We start from the raw sequence: 15966 nt of genomic DNA on the forward strand, positions 1-15966 counted from the left end.
GGGTGGTGGAAATCGGTTCGTGTGCTGCTAATGGCTATGAATGGAGCTATGAATGGAGATACTGGAATGTGAGCAGGGAGGAACTATATTTTACTCATTTAACTTGGACGGTTTTGTAGTATGGAAAGCTTGGGAGTGACGCTGCAGGAACGCACATCCATATTCATGAGGCCGGATGCTGTGGTGTGGAAATGCCGAGTGCATTGTATTCTGCAGCATTTTGCACTGCCAGTGTTTGGAATAGCTCAGATTATTTTTCCTGCAGCCATTTTTTTTCCCCTTCACAAACCATGCCTGTAAGCGCAAACCACAGAGGGAAGAAGTGGGCGCTGTCTCTTTGAGCAAACTGCGGAACCCTTCCATCGCGGAAGTGAATTCTTTTTTCAAAGGAATAAAAGGAGCATATGGATTTAGACACATGTTCCAGGAGGACTTGGCCAAGAGTGGGTGTTTATTCTTTCTGCCCTTGGAAGCTGGAATTCTCCAGTGAGATCCAGTTCAGCGGGAGATATGAGGCTACTAAGAATGGGGGCCCCCACCCCAACCCCCACCTATGCCGAATAATCTGTGGTACAAATAACATAGCCATTTCCCAACTAAAGTGTGGTACAATTCTATAAATCACCTACAGGCACAGAGCGGGCTTCCCCTAGTTTCACCAGCGGCTGGTACATACCTCACAGCTGGGCCTGACCTTAAATGGAGAGGCGTTTTCCCTTATCCGTGTGCCCCGGGTTACTATGTAGGTAGGGCCAAGGTCATTGAGGCACAACATAACCAGGTGCGAAGCTTTTAAAGCCACCGTGTGCAGCAGCAAACAGTGTTTCACACAGACTTGAGGCTTTAAGACCTGGAGGACCCTTCAGGCTTGCCCATCGCATGCACCTCCCTATTGTTCAAGTTGGGGAAACTGAGAGTTGTCAGGATTAAATAAGTACTTGGCCCAAGGTCATATGACCACATGGAGGCAGAGGCCTGACTCAGACGCTTCAGTCCTCTTGTGCTCTCTCATCCATTCAAATGGTATTCATCCTACTGGCTCTGGCTCAAGTGACCTAGGTACCAGGACCTCAGAAAGAAAACTATTGTTTTAGTCCCTGTAACTAAATGTTCATTAAAACTCATTCTCACGGCACATTTTTATACTCAGAAAAGTGTGCGCTTGCTCTTTTAGATACTGCGGTAATGTAGTGATATTATTCAAGACAGGGCAGGTTCACTGTGCTGTATGCCAGCAGGGGAGACTGGGTGCTCCAACGACAGGTCTAGAGGCTATGACATAAGCGGACACTAGGGGGCAATCTTTCCAAATGCAAATACCTTTCCACTCAGGATTATGAGTTCTAAATGACTGTTGGTCAGATAGTTTCTTAAACATTTAATTTTTTTGCTGTTGTCAAGTGATATTCTAGAGAATTTCATTCTAAGGGGACATTTAGATCATGGTGGCTAATAATCTATCCAGGACATTCACGGTTAAATAGACATTATCCATCCCCTTTCTCTTAAAACAAAACAAAATGAAACAAAACAAAACATCAGACAAAGACATATACAGTGACAGTTCCAGACATAGAAACACACATGCCTCGGACACAGCTAAACTCTCATTCCATGCTGGAGTCTATGAGGAGGCGGCCTCGTATGCTTCCGACAGAGCATCTACATCAGCATGACGTTGTCGTGGGAAAATGCAAAGCACTCATGCAAGTGTATGAAGTCACTAGATTTGGGGACTTACCAGGAACATACTGCTTAGTCGACTGAAAAATAAAACACATCTTTTGGGAGTGATTCAGTTAAACCTTTAGGCCACTTTAAAAAAAAATCCCATTTGCTCTGACCATGGTCCCCATTCCCCACCTTGGAGAGCAAAGCCCTTAATATTTCCAAAGTCGTCACCATAGAGACCAAAGGAGGCTCCTGGGTCCAGGGGCAAAAGTAGAATTAGGCAGACCTCGTACGACCGGAACCACGCGCCAGTCATTTTGCTTTGCTCCCCCACCCCCCTTCTTGTGTTAATTCAATGGTCACTTCAGAAAAGTTGATGGCTTTACGCTTTGTCAGTTATGAGGTCATGCTAAAGGAAATCACTCATATATTTTATTGAGTTTCTATGTTTTTTTCAGTACTGCACAATTACATGCACTGTGTACTTAAGCCTGTCTTTTAAAGCGGGAGTGGTATGTGGCAGAGCAGACCACTGAAGGCAACAGGCCGTTATCTCCCCTTTAAAGAATCTCTTGAGCCCCATGTAAACTACAGCTATTTCACAGACTGAATTCTGCGCAACATTCCCTTCAGTAAAGGGAAGCGATCGATAGGCCAGGGGCTCAGAACCTACCGGTAATTAAAAGACTATTAATGCTGTCCCCGACTACTCCTATCCTCCCTCTTCAATGTGTGTGTGAATAATGACAGCTCGCTTCTTCGGAGTCTCAGAGTACAAGACCACTGCCAGCAGGAAAAAAAAGAAGGAATTCTTGCTCTGACGTGCTGGTTTTTGCAAGCTAGGCTGGGCTGGCGGTGTGGGCAGGAATCTGGCCTTGGTCAGTGGTAGCTGCAGGCATGAAGATCTAGGCAAGCTAGGGTGTGGTTCCAGGATGTTGGCTACTTCCTGGTTTCTCATACATCGCCTCGCACTGAGCCTATGACCATAGGTCATAAAATACTCAGCTTGTGCCCAGTAGAAACAAGGACGGGTGAAAAGAATAGGAAAGTTATTTTTGAGTGTAATGCTTCTTTGTATCAGTTCGCAGGCCACTGTTGTTTCTTTCTTTTGCTTTTTTCCTTCCCATTGGCTCCTTGATCATACATTCATTGCTACAGACATAGACTGGACTCTGTAATTCAGAGCCCTCTGTTCAAAGTCTACAGCAGGGTTCTCAACCTTCTTAATGGCGTGATTCTTTAATACAGTTTCTTGGGCTGTGGTGACCCCCCCAACCAAAAAACTATTTCTGTTGCTACTTGAAAACTGCAATTTTGCTACTGTTATGAGGGGTAATGTAAATATCTGATATGCAATCTGTGAAAGGGTCTTTCAAGCCCCCAAAGGGGTCATGGCCCACAGGTTGAGAACCACCGGTCTAGGTCGTCTCCAGGCACTCACGCCTCAGAGAAGTTGCTTGTCCTGGCACTGCTTCCTGGTGAGGGAAATGCTTCTGAGCAGTGGTACGACTCTACATAATGACAGTCTCTGTTCATTTTTTTAAACCTTTCCTGGACCTACTCTTTTAACCACATTTAGTACTGCTTTCCCCATTTTCCCTGTGAGGGATTTACCAGCTAAGTCAACGTTAAGAAGACTGCCTATGTTAAACGGGAGCTGCATTTACAGGCACAGGGAGTCTCGCCTCTCGCCACCTCACGCCGGAGACTCACAGGAGTGGAAGTGTGCAGTGCAGACTCTGTGGATAGCAGCTCAGATAACTTAGTGGTTAGGAGCTTTTTCCCCACGTGCAAGCCTCGTGGCTTCTCTTAGGGACTTGTTCTCATGTCCAGTCAAACAGGAAGCAACAGTTGGAGGAGAGGAGAGAGGACAAGCGCAGGGGTGGGGGTGGAACAACAGTGCTAAGTGTGCCTCTCAAGGGGAACTGAGTGGGGTACAAGAAATCAAAGCTTTCTCTCCTGAAGTGACCCCTCTTCCACACCCCTCTGTAGAGGACCGGGGTGGGGGGTGCGGGGATGGGGGGTTTGGGGTTGGGGAGTGGGCACGTCTGACTCGCATCCTCCAGTCTCAAGCTGCCTTACCTGAAGAGTTTTGACTTTGCCCAGGATGCTGTCCTGTGACATTGCTTGAACTGTCTGCTCACTTTCTGCTCCCCCATCAGGGATAAAAATACTGTCATGAGAGAATGCCCGTGCTCCCATAGAGCAGTTGAAGGACCTGGAAAGCAAAGCACGTGCTTCATTGTATTAGGCTGATAAATGTCTTCTCCAGATTCCATTCTCTGGGTCCCCCCGCCCCCCAACCCCCCCTCCCCGAATTAAAGGACCCCACCCACATCTCTCAGCTTAGTCAGAAAGCCCTTCGAGGCCTTCCTGCAGAGGGTTGACAAGGAGCCGGGTAGATGAAAGGTTCCCATGGGAATGGGAGAATGTGGCCCCAACAATCTCTCTCAGAACCATTCATGGGCGAGAACAGAACCAATGGTGCCGAGTTTCTAGCTGGTGGATCTGCCCAGCTGAGCTGTGAACTATCAGGTTAGTTCCAGAAAAATCTCGCTAACTAGGATCTATGGAGTCGTGTAAGATCTAAAGGAGTAAGAGCGTCTTTCGCTGTCAGTCAGACCGCAGTGCAGATATACAGAGTGAAGACTTTGGAAGAAGGGACTGTCGAGGCTTGAAGGATACGACCAAGGGGGAGAAACCCATGTTGGAGCCATTTGATGGGTTTTGCACGGTTCATCAGAAACTGCTATGCTTTAGCTGTGGTTTGAGATCAAGGCTCCAAGAGTTGGAAGCTTGGTCCCCATTTTACTAGCATTGGGGAGCACTAAAACCTTTAAGAGGCGGGGTCGTTGTGGACAGTGTTCTCAGGAGGAATTGATGCAATTCTCATGAGACCATAGATCTCGTGGATGAGTAAGAAGAGGAAGCCCAGCCCTCCCCGCACTCTGGCTTCCCCTCTCCTCAGGTGAGGCATACTGTAAAGCCTCACATCTATCCTGCTGGGATAGCATCCACCGCAACACAATGTAACCAGGTGCTGATCGGGCCAGGCCAGCACGGTGCTATTAGGATCGTCAGCTTCCCAAAAACCATCTGATTTTTTCTTTCGGAGGATGAATATTTTCCATCTCCTCTGCTCTTCAGCAGTGTTGCTCTGGCGTGGGCAGGGGTGACCTCTTCTCCAGTCTGGGGTGTGGCAGAGAGTCTTAAACCCGTGGCTTGATGTCTTTTTCCTCGTTCTTTGGAAAAACCCTCATCCTTTAGTTCTTATTTCTTATGTTATCTCTCAGCAGTTTCCCTCTCGTAGCTCTTTGATAGGCACTTTCTATGTGAGCCATTTGCCTTTTGTTCCTTTTTTTTCTGTATCCATCGTTCTTTTTGCTCAAGCAAATGTTCTATCTATATCTGCTTAGACTTGGTCTACATCTTCCTGCTGATATAGTCACTCCAGCTCATTCTCTTTGGCTTTGTCTAGTATTTAACAAATAACAAATAAAACTTGCTACAGTTCTTAATTTCAGATTTTTTAAAACATCTAAAACCATCATTCATTTACTTATTTTTTTTTTTATACATCTCAATTTCCCAGCAAAATTCTCTGCCATGTCAACTACTTTCTTGAACGGCCCAACCATGATTGAAAAACATCCGAGACTCCTGTGTCTTAACCCCCTTGGCTCTTCTGCTGTTCTCGTTTCCCCTGTGGTCGGTTTTGAGATGCCTAGGAACAGTTATTGAGTTCTACACACTGTGAATTAAAAAATTAAGAGGATGACTTCCCTTGGTCTAGAGAGGTCTCAGTGACCCTGCTGAAGGCAGCCAACAGCAATGGAGGACTCCTCAAGCCAGCCGCACACTGGTCCATGGCTGACCAAGCAACGTCTACAAGGCTTGGATCATTGATTTGTGCTCACCACTAAGGGATACGTACCCGGAGTCTCACCAGAGAGCCTGAGTTATTTTCCAGAATCCCCTTCCATGATAGTCCCTGAGCCTCCGTTTTCCTTCCAGCAACACAGACTACTAAAACCTGTCCTGGTGTTGCACCCTCTTTCCCCAGGCAGATTTATCAGTAAATATTTCAGAAAGAAATCTGCTGCCTAGACTTGGCTTTGTTCCTTTGAGTTTCCTCCTCTCTTACGATCTTTTTCTTTCTGTTCTGATTTATACATTCTTTTTTTAAAAATAGATTTAAAATTTGTCTTTGCTGGGCCATAGTCTTTCCCTCCTCTGAGTCATCTCAGGGCCTCCTCAAACGACCAACTTCATGTTCCTTCCCTGTCAAAAAATCCACCACCAGCACCACCAGCACCACCACCACAACAACAATAATAACAATAATAATAATAAACTGGCAAACACAACAAAACCTCAGACAAAAATATGAAACCATGACCAAAAACAAAAATCACTAAAACCATGGAATCCATTTTGTGTTAGTCAATTACTTCTGAGCAGGGGCCTTCCATGGAGTATAGATTAAGGCACTGGCGCTCCACTGGTTAAAAGGTCTTTCCCCACCCACAGCAGGTAGCAATTACAAATAGCTTCTTGGCTAGAGGTGGGACTTTGTGTCCACTTCCCTGTCTCTATGCTAGAATTTTGTCTGTCCTGAACCCAAATAGGTCTTGTGTGTGCTGTTATCAGCTCTGACTTCATAAGTGCATCTTCCCGGTCGGGTTTGGAAGACGGTGTCAACCGGGAACTATCTACCAATATCTGGCTCTTAGAATCCTTCTGCCTCTCCTTCCGCACAGATCTCTGATTCTAAAGAGGAGGGGTTTGATATCAACCTCCCATTTAGGCCAGAGTGTTCCGAAGCTAGAGATCTTAATCTCTCAAAACCTGGCTACTTCCACAGCCTAAATTCTAATTTTTGTGTTTCCAGCCCTAGGGGGTTGCCCCTAGTTTTTTTGCTTCCAGCCCCAGGGGATTGCTGTTCTCTGTGTCAGCCACCTGAACTTTTTTTTGGCCTCTTGCTCTAAGCCAAAAGCCGATAATGACCACAGGAGAGAAAATAACGTACGGAAGATTGGGCTCAACTCGGGGTTTCCGTCTCTCTAGGATCTAAGTGCTTGATTCTGTGCCTTCGAACACCTGATTTCACTGTTCTGCCTGTATTCTTCCCAAAGCCATGGCCGATCATACCACAACCCACTTCTCACAGGAAAAGTAAAATTAGGGCTTTTAATATTTACTATATATTCAAGCACATGCTAAATGCATCAGAAGTTTGTGTTGATATGGCCATTGTTGTCATCCCAGCCCTTGGGAGGATCAGGAGTTCAAGGTCATCCTCTCCTCGGCTACAGAGCAAGTTCAAGGCCTTTACCCTTAAGGGGATCGGACGTGTATATGCTTTTTCCTTTTAACCTTTCTTTTCGGTTTCATTTTAGGACACCGAGAAGAAATAGTAGAGGAAGGTGGTAACTAGTTTCTTAGTTACACGAGTGAAGTGACTTCATCTGGGTTCTCAGGTGTTTGTGCAGTAATATGCAGTCATCAGTGACCGCAAAAGTCAATTCTGCCTCCAAACACTTCGGCCGCGTAGACAACTTTCTTGGAGTGTGGGGCCGAAACAAAGAATTAAAAAATATGACCCAAAGCTTCAGTTTAGGCAAGCTGGAAACCAAAGAGCCTGCGTGGTGGAGAAACTCAGCTTGAACTCTCCTCTAAGGAACAAAGAGCAAGGTGGAACCATTGCCCTTAACCAGCTGGAGGCTCCAAATTACAAGCTTGGAGCCGGGGACAATTTACCACCAATTGTACCTTAGCAGAGTTCATCTGGGCCCTTTTATTCCTGACATTTAAAGTCTTTCCCAGTTGATTGTGAAGTAGGCAAGCCCCACTTCTTTGCTTTTGGCTGTGAAGGGACGAAGAGGCAAGAGGCTTCTGGGATTTCTTTGCTAAGGCTTTCTTTTAGGCTCCTCCTGATCAGGCGGAAGGACAGACCTGGCTTGCCGAGCCTTCTCGGATGCTGGAGAAGTGGAGCAGTTTCTAAGTGATGGCAGGAGATACACCAAGTGTCTCATGGTCTTAAACTCTCACTGTGGGGCTGCGCATAGGATACAAATAGCAGAGGAAGGAAGGAAAGCTGCCATTAACCCAGGGCCGGCGTCAGCTCGGTTACTGACCTCACGGGACACGGCAGACAGGCCTGCCTACACATGGCATCTTCAGGGCTCTGGATGCACAGGCCCAGCAAAGGGAGGATAGGAGACGTTGGTATTTGGTGGTGGTGGTGGTGAGGATGCAGCACGAGCAACGTGGCTCAGTCACAAGGCAAGCGAGGGCCCTGGCAGCCCACAATTACAAAGTGTACATAGAGGACAGCCAGTCTTACTTCCAAACCCGTTAACATCAAATGGGATATTGGTGTCCAAAAACCTTAAAAATATCCATAATATTGGTTCAAGGTTTCTTTAAATCGTAGCAAAATCTATTTAACACAGAAGTTTACCATTTGACCCACTTGAGGTGTACAACTCACTGACATTAAGTATATGCATCTTACGCCGCTGTCACTCATATCCATCCCAAATGAACTCTATGTCCCTTCAGTAATAGTTCTGCACTTCTTCGTCCTCCATGGTCCCTGGTGACCACTATTCTACCTTCTCTCTGTACGAATTCTCCTATTCTAAGTATCTCCCATAAGGGGAATCGGAGGTAGGTGGGTCTCTCTGAGTTCACATTCAACCTGGTCTACAAAATAAGACCCTGTCTCAAAAAAAAAAAAAAAAAAGCAGTCTTAGTCAGGGTTTGCACTGCTGTGAAGAGACACCATGACCAAGGCGGCTCTTATAAAGGACATTTAATTGGGGCTGGGTTAGAGCTTTAGAGGTTCAGTCCATTCATCAAGGCAGGAAGGAGAGCAGTGTCTAGGCAGGCAGACATGGCACTGGAGGAGCTGATAGTTCTACATTTTGTTCTGAAGACAAATAAGAGAAGACTGGCTCCCACGTGGCTAGGAGGAAGATCTTATTGTTCACCCTGACAGTAGCATGTTTCCTTCAACAAGGCCACACCCACCCCAACAAGGCCACACCCACACCAACAAGGCCACACCCACACCAACAAGGCCACACCTCTTAATAGTGCCATGCATATTCAGACTACCACATTCCGCTCACTGGCCCTTATGGGCTTGTTCAAATACATGAGTCTGTGGGAGCCATACCTAACCAGAACATAATAAAACATACATTTAGTCCAACATCCAAAGTCCCCATAGTTCATAGCAGTCTCAACAATATTAAAAGTCCAAAGTTCAGTCTTTTCTGAGGATTCATTCAATCAGTTAACTGTAATCCACTCTACAGTCAAGGTCAAAAGGCAGAACACATACTTTAAACATCACAGGATATACATTACCATTCCCAAATGTGAGGAAATTCTGGAACAAACAAGACCAAAAACCAGCGGGGTAAACTCCCAAACTCTGCATCTCCATGTCTGACGTCAAAGCAGTCTTCAGATTTCCAACTCGATTTCATCTTTGTTGACTGCAACAAACTCCTTCCTCCTGGACTGGCTCCACTCCCTGTTAGCAGTTTTCCCACAGCTATCCCACAGCTCTGGCATGTCTAACACCTTGGTTCTTCAAGCAACTTCAATTTTACAGCTTCTCGTTTCAGCTCCTTTACTGCCTAGGCTTGGCTATCCTGGAACTTGCCCTGTAGCTCTGGAACACAGTTTCTTTGTTCTCTCAGAAAATGCTTCCCAGATTTTACCTCAGTGAGGCTGATCTCTTCCTAATCACCACTAATATCTTAGGTCCAGCTAACCAGCGTCAATTGGTACAGTAGTGTGCCTTCTATTTTTGACTCTAAAGCAGGAGCCACATGGCTGAAGTTGCCGAGGTCTGCTGCTTGCTGGAACTGGAAAATGGCCCCCTTGTTCTATCACATTATCACCAGCTTTCTGTCTTCCATTCCTTACTGCCTTAGCTTGGCTGTTCTGGAACACACTCTTTAAGTTGACGTTGACCACAGAGAACTGCATGGCTCTGTCTCCTCAATGCTGGGATTCAAGGTGTGTACCTCCACCTAAGCTTTCCTCTATTTGGAATTTACTCTGTACCACATTGGCCTTGAACTCAGAGATCTGCTGGCCTCTGTCTCCTGGGACTAAAAGTGTGTACCAGCATGCCTGGACCTAAGCTGGTCACAGCCACTACTCCTCAAGATCTGGATCAAAAGCCTATGTCTTCCAGCCTCAAGATCTGGACCACAGTTGTCCCCTCCACTTCTAGATTGTAGTTAATTTCAGATTAAAAGTCCAAACGAAGACAATAACCAAACCTCTTGTTCGACAGAAAAAGCATGAATGATAAACGTGTCAGGGTGGGATCTTGCATCGAGGTCGCCACTCCCTTAATCTGTTGAACATAAGATTTAGCTTCATTCTAGTTCCACCATGGTGCCCCTTTACTCTTTGAACCATACATTTTGTACTTTTTAAGCTTGCAAAGTGTGATGGTTTATATATGCTTGTCCCGGGGAATGGCACTATTAAATGGTGTAACCCTGTTGGAGTAGGTGTGGGCTTGACCCAGGGAGTGGCACTGTTAGAAGGTGTGGCCTTGCTGAAGTAGGTGTGTCACTGTGGGTGTGGGCTTTAAGACCCTCATCCTAGCTGCCTGGAAGTCAGTATTCTGCTAGCAGCCTTCAGATGAAGATGGAGAACTCTCAGCTCCTGCACCGTGCCTGCCTGGATGCTGCCTTGCTCCCACCATGATGATAATGGACTGAACCTCTGAACCCATAAGCCAGCCCCAATTAAACGTTGTCCTTATAAGAGTTGCCTTGGTCGTGGTGTCTGCTCACAGCAGTAGAACCCTAACTAAGAGACTAAGCTTGATCAAATGCTCTTTGTGAGACTAAACCAGAGAACAAAGTCTCTGCTGGGCTTTTTTGAGGCTTCCTTAGTCAATGCAATTAATGTAAACCTATATCCCTTCGGTGATAATTCTGCACTTCCTCCTCCATGGTCCCTGGTAACCACTATTCTACCTTCCTTCTTCAAGAATTTGCCTATTCTGAGTGCCCCCCATAAGTGGAATTAGAGGTAGGTGGATCTCTCTAAGTTCATGTCCTGCCTGGTCTACAAATTGAATGGATTGTAGGCCAATCAGAACTTCACAATGGGACCCTGTCTCAAAAAAAAAAAAAAGTAGTCTTAGTTAGGGTTTGCATTGCTGTGAAAAGGCACCATGACCAAGACAGCTCTTATAAAGAACAATATAACCTTAATCTCAGGTAGATTCTTCAGACAAGGGCAAAAAGTAAACACATTCTTCACCGAAATACTGCAAAAACTTGTCTCTAGGCCACATACTGAAATTCTTCTCCACTGAAAAAGTCTAGAGCCAGGCTTCCAAAGTTCACATAATCCTCAGCAACAAAGCCTTCCACATTCCTACTAGGATAGCCCATGAAGCCCCACTTATAGCATTCCACTGCTTTCCATATCCAAAGTCCCCAAATCCACATTCTTCCAAACAAAAGCATGGTCAGGCCTGTCACAGCAATACTCCAGTCCCTGGTACCAACGTCCGTCTTAGGGTTTCCACTGCTGTGAACAGACACCGTGACCAAGGCAACTCTTATAAAAGACAACATTTAATTGGGGCTGGCTTACAGGTTCAGAGATTCAGAACAGTTTAATCATAGCAGGAAGGATGGCAGCATCCAGGCAGGCATGGCACTGGAGGAGCTGAAACTTCTACATCTTCATCTGAAAGCTGCTGGCAGAATACTGGCTTCCGGGTAGCTAGGGTGAGGGTCTTAAAGCCCACGCCCACAGTGACACGCCTACTCCAACAAGGCCACACCCACCCCAACAAGGCCACACCTACTAATAGTGCCACTCTCTGGACCAACCATATTTAAACCATCACTGTAGCATTATGACTCGTAACTATACAAGGATTCGCCCAAAAGGTTGGCTGGTAGTCCAAAAGCTCTTTTTTCACCCCCAAAGACTTGATATCACCTCCACACACAGTCCTAAGTTAGAGTCGCTATCTGGAAGATTAGAAGTTCTATAGGACAAAAGAGGAAGAGGGTTCCATCTAGGGGGCTCGGAGACAGTGCGAGCACCTGAAGACCTGATAACTATGGACTAGAGGCTTTGACTGGGTGGAGGTAATTCTGAGTTAACGTTGCTATATTAGCACAGAGATAATTAAGGTGGTGTTGGGGGTCCTATTTTTCTACTTCCTAGGACATTTAAGCCTCTGAACCATAGTCGTTAGGAATTTAGAAGGATAAGAGGAAGCAGACGCTGTTATTTCTCCTGTATTTCTTCTCCCACATTTCATGATCCAGTCAATGAAATTAACTCTCATGGGAGGCTACTTCAGAGCAAATAACAGTATGACAGGACATAGAAGAAAATACAGGGATTTTCTGAAGATCCTACTTTTGTGCTGAAATAGCCCAGGAAACTTGGCTGAATTGCTGCACTCTGCTGTAATGCATGGGTTGGGTGGGATTATCACCGTCACCATCATCATCATCACCACCATCACACCATCATCATCATCATCACCAAGAATCAACATCTTAACCTCTGTTCAGGTGAAGGGTTTACTTTTGTCGTTGTTGTTGATTTTGAGACCATTTCAGGTCATTTCCCCGGATCATTTCTGAGGATGCTGCTACTGTGATTCTGCTCTGTTGCATCGTGATGCTTGGACCAGGGTCAGCAGTGGGGTCCCAGAGAACATGCACTCTACATCACAGGAGAAGACGTGTGTCTGTGGGGCTCACGAAATGAAGAGGAGGAGCCATTGAGGACAGCTGTAAGGCTAAGAGGTGTATGACATCCCCCTTGCCCGGGTTTCACCTCCAATCCATTGGGATATGATTGACACATGTAATGACCTCCAACTTGAGCCTTTCCCAACTGTGCTTTCTCTCAAACTCTGCATTAATTGTACGCAGTCCATTTGCCAGCTCTGGAAACAGCAGTGTTTCCCTTTTGCCAAATACGACTGAGCAAAGCTACAGTGTTTTCCCAGCATGCCCACACAGAATGGGGCCTGATTTACTCCAGCTCTGCTAAGTGAAAGTCACGTTGGATCCTACACAGAGCTTCAGACTAGTGGCACGTCTGTGCAATACAACCTCGAACTGTGCACGAGGAGGCCAGAAGAGGGTGTTGGATCCAATGGGACTGACAAATGGATGACTGAAAACCACCATGTCCGTGCTAGGAATTGAACTCTGGTCCTCTGGAAGAGCAACCAGTGCTCTTAATTGCTGAGCCATCTACAGCCCTTGATGAGATATATGTAGTGACTGTTGACATGGTAACTGTGCCTTCTGTAGAACTAAAATCATCCTGCCTAGCAGCTTTCTAGCTACTACTCAAAGCACCGGGCACCTTCCAAGACCAACTGACGACATCTTGGAGTCACAGCTACAGAGGGAGACTCTATCTGAATCTGAAGGCTCTCTACAGCTGCACAGTGAATGCCGCTTTGGGCCAGCACGCTCCCCACCCCCTGCCTTCTTATTCTTTGTCTTCTCTCTCTCTCTTTTTTTCTTTTTGGACTAGCATCATGTAATTTGGGACCATAGATATTGGGTAATTACTATAGCGATGACTTCAGACATAAGAAAATATAATTACAGTCCAATTGCAGCTCGTTTCCATGACAACGGGGCAAGTGCAATTGATCAGCAGTTTTCTTTCTAAATAGATCCATGAGCCTCATTCAAATGAAATGCTAATGAGTAATTAAATATCCTCATCAAAGAAACTACAGTTGGGGAAAAAAAAACCAAAAAAACAAAACTGGAACCAGACCCCATCAGGTGTGGCATCTTCAACACACATCCCGGATTCTGGGATCCTCTAAAAATATGTGGTCCTTAGTAGACCACAGAGCACTGCATCGTCGGTCAATTACAACAGAACGGGGTATGCCACACAGATTCAAGGAAAAGGAAGGCATTCTGAAGTCTTAGACAGTCTAGAGGTGGGAGCTAGAGAGTTCTCTAGCTGCTCCTACGTCACTGGACACAAGAGATCATGTAGCATGTCTCTCAAGCTCTGGACTCCTCAAGACTCCCTTTTATCCATCCTACTTCTTGGTTGTTCCACATGGAAAAAGATCTCTTCATAAACCTCGCTTACTATCATGTGAACCAGCTTCCTCTCGGCTTGTGCTGTGAAAGTAAGAGGCAGGCCATCAGCAGCGGCATCTCTATCTTTGGAAATATCTCCTGTTTATAGAGGGCTTTACCACAGATTGCGCAATGTCACGTGCATATTTTGACCTTATGATAATCCTGCGAGATGGCTTGTTGGCTTAGCAGATCAACGGATCGGCTTGCCTCGGGTCATCCAGCTCATGAGTGGCAACTTCTGCACTCACAAGACAAACCCCGCCTCTTCCTCTGCCGCTTCCCTCAAAACTGCTACTGCTGATTCGCCAATAGCTCTCTCCCTAGACCTACACGGTCCAGGTCGACTGCTGGCTGGTTTCAATTTTCCATCCAATAGGGTTTTTTTCTTTCTTTCTTAAACTTCTCTGTTCCTGTTCAATTTACAAGCCCCTAAGAGTGTGGGAAGAAGATAAATGGTCAAGTCTAATTGATGTTTGCTGGAAACCGTTAAGGCCAAGTGACAGAAAACACACAGTGTGACCAGGAAGCCCTGAGCTGTGCTGACACTTCACTGGAAACGTGTCTCGTGATGTTGTGTACCTTTTCCTTTCCAGAAAGTGAGGGACACTGAGGAGGAATTAGACGAAAACTGACTTGCAGAGGGGGAATCGTCAGTAAAGTAAAAACGTGGTATTCATGCATTTGTTCATCCGATAATTACCGAATGCCTGGGACATATCAGCTGCAGGGCTAGGGGCTGGAAAGGTGAAGAAGCTTCAAGAATACCTGGGGGTGGGGGGGACTTAGACACGATAAGAAGGGCTCAGGAGGGAGTTGGGGATTTAGCTGTGACACTGTTTCAAGAGGCTCTGTAAAAATTTAGGTGGCCCTTAGCCGAGAGTGTGTGTGGGTCCTAAGGGGTACTTTTCCCTGGCTTTGTCCTGTCTTTCTCTTTGTTTCCTGTCTGTCATGAAGCAGACAGTGTTTTTTTTTTTTTTTTTCTGACATATGCTCCCACCATCAGGATGGTGGTGCGTGGGGACCAGCAGCCATAGACCGGAACAGTCTGGTCACAGCTATGCAAAATTAACAGGCTGGTGAGACCGAGTGGAGCAGAGGGGGACTTGCTTCCCTGGGGAAGGCACCGTTATCTAGAACACTGAAGAGTGAGGAGGAGTCGGGTGAAGGAGATACAGATGGGGTTGCTCTGGATGAAAACCACCATGTGTAAAAGTGAGGACTGAGGTTAGAGTCAAATCGCTACCGGCACCTCTTTGCTACTCAGTTTCATTGCCTCAATCTTACCATGAAGTTTTCTTTAAGAAGATTGCCAATTCCCTTTAGTTGCATGTATGCTTGTCTATGTGGACATGTAAAGCACTTGAGCACAAAGTGTCCTTGGAGACCTGAAGTTCCCGGTTTCCCCAGAGCTGGAGTTAAAGGTGGTTGTAAGCCACCCAGTGTGGGTGCTGGAAGAACAGTACGTGCTTTTAACCACCCAGTCACCTCTCCAGCCCCTGACCTAAACCATTTCACCAATGAACATTTCCCCACCAAGGGATGAAGGTTCTGACCAATGCTTTAAAAAAAAATCTATCTTTTGGGCTGTAGCTCATGTATGTGACATGTTTCCCTGTTGAACAAGCATGGCTTATTTTAACAGGTCTCTCCTCAACCCCTCTCCCTTTCTGTTTCTTTCTAAGACATATCTACCCAAATCCTTTGCCTATTTTTTTTAAAAAAAGGCTTTGACCTTTTATTATAGAATTGTAAAAGTTCTTTACCTGCCCCCCCAATACAAGGCTCTTACCAGAAATACCACTTGCAAGTGTTTTTCTTCAATCTGTGGAGGATTTTGCATTCCTTGAACTCAATGGAGACACAAAAGCTCTAACTTAGTTTCCTGTAACATGGCTTAACTCCTTATCCTTAGGATATATATACATACACATATATATATGTATATATATATATATATGTGTGTGTGTGTGTGTGTGTGTGTGTGTGTGTGTGTATGTGTGTGTGTAATATATATGTATTTTATAGCCCAGGCTGGCCTACTTTAATCTTTCAAGCAAGCAAGATATGTGTGTCTAAATTATGAGGATATTTGTCTGTTTTTTTTTTTTTCTTGCTTGTGACAACTTTCCCTGTTTAGGTGTAAAGTTAGCAC

The 15966-nt window shown here is 45.7% G+C and overlaps 1 protein-coding gene and 1 long non-coding RNA gene across 9 annotated transcripts in view; one reads left to right on the top strand and one right to left on the bottom strand.

Annotated features, from left to right (window-relative positions):
- The window catches only part of Cracd (capping protein inhibiting regulator of actin dynamics), a 236064-nt gene that overhangs the window by 25507 nt on the left and 194591 nt on the right, over positions 1-15966 (bottom strand). For 2 of the 5 annotated variants that reach the window (XM_039092920.2, XM_039092919.2), the window contains exons 1-2: positions 4008-4080; positions 3754-3889 (exon numbers count right to left, since the gene is read on the bottom strand). In XM_039092920.2, the coding sequence (XP_038948848.1) occupies positions 3754-3889; positions 4008-4009 (138 nt within the window). In that variant the 5' untranslated portion in view covers positions 4010-4080. Of the gene's footprint in view, positions 1-1741; positions 1764-3753; positions 3890-4007; positions 4081-15966 lie in introns of those variants that run through there. The other 3 variants (NM_001427853.1, XM_063272905.1, XM_039092927.2) reach the window with 2 other exon arrangements.
- The window catches only part of LOC120096736 (uncharacterized), a 45667-nt gene continuing 33733 nt past the window's right edge, over positions 4033-15966 (top strand). For 2 of the 4 annotated variants that reach the window (XR_010057691.1, XR_010057690.1), the window contains exon 1: positions 4035-4206. This is a non-coding gene — a long non-coding RNA (uncharacterized LOC120096736). Of the gene's footprint in view, positions 4640-15966 lie in introns of all 4 variants that reach the window. The other 2 variants (XR_005493574.2, XR_010057689.1) reach the window with 2 other exon arrangements.

The sequence above is a fragment of the Rattus norvegicus genome, chromosome 14 (genome assembly GCF_036323735.1).
Source record: "Rattus norvegicus strain BN/NHsdMcwi chromosome 14, GRCr8, whole genome shotgun sequence".
Taxonomy (NCBI): Eukaryota; Metazoa; Chordata; class Mammalia; order Rodentia; family Muridae; genus Rattus; species Rattus norvegicus.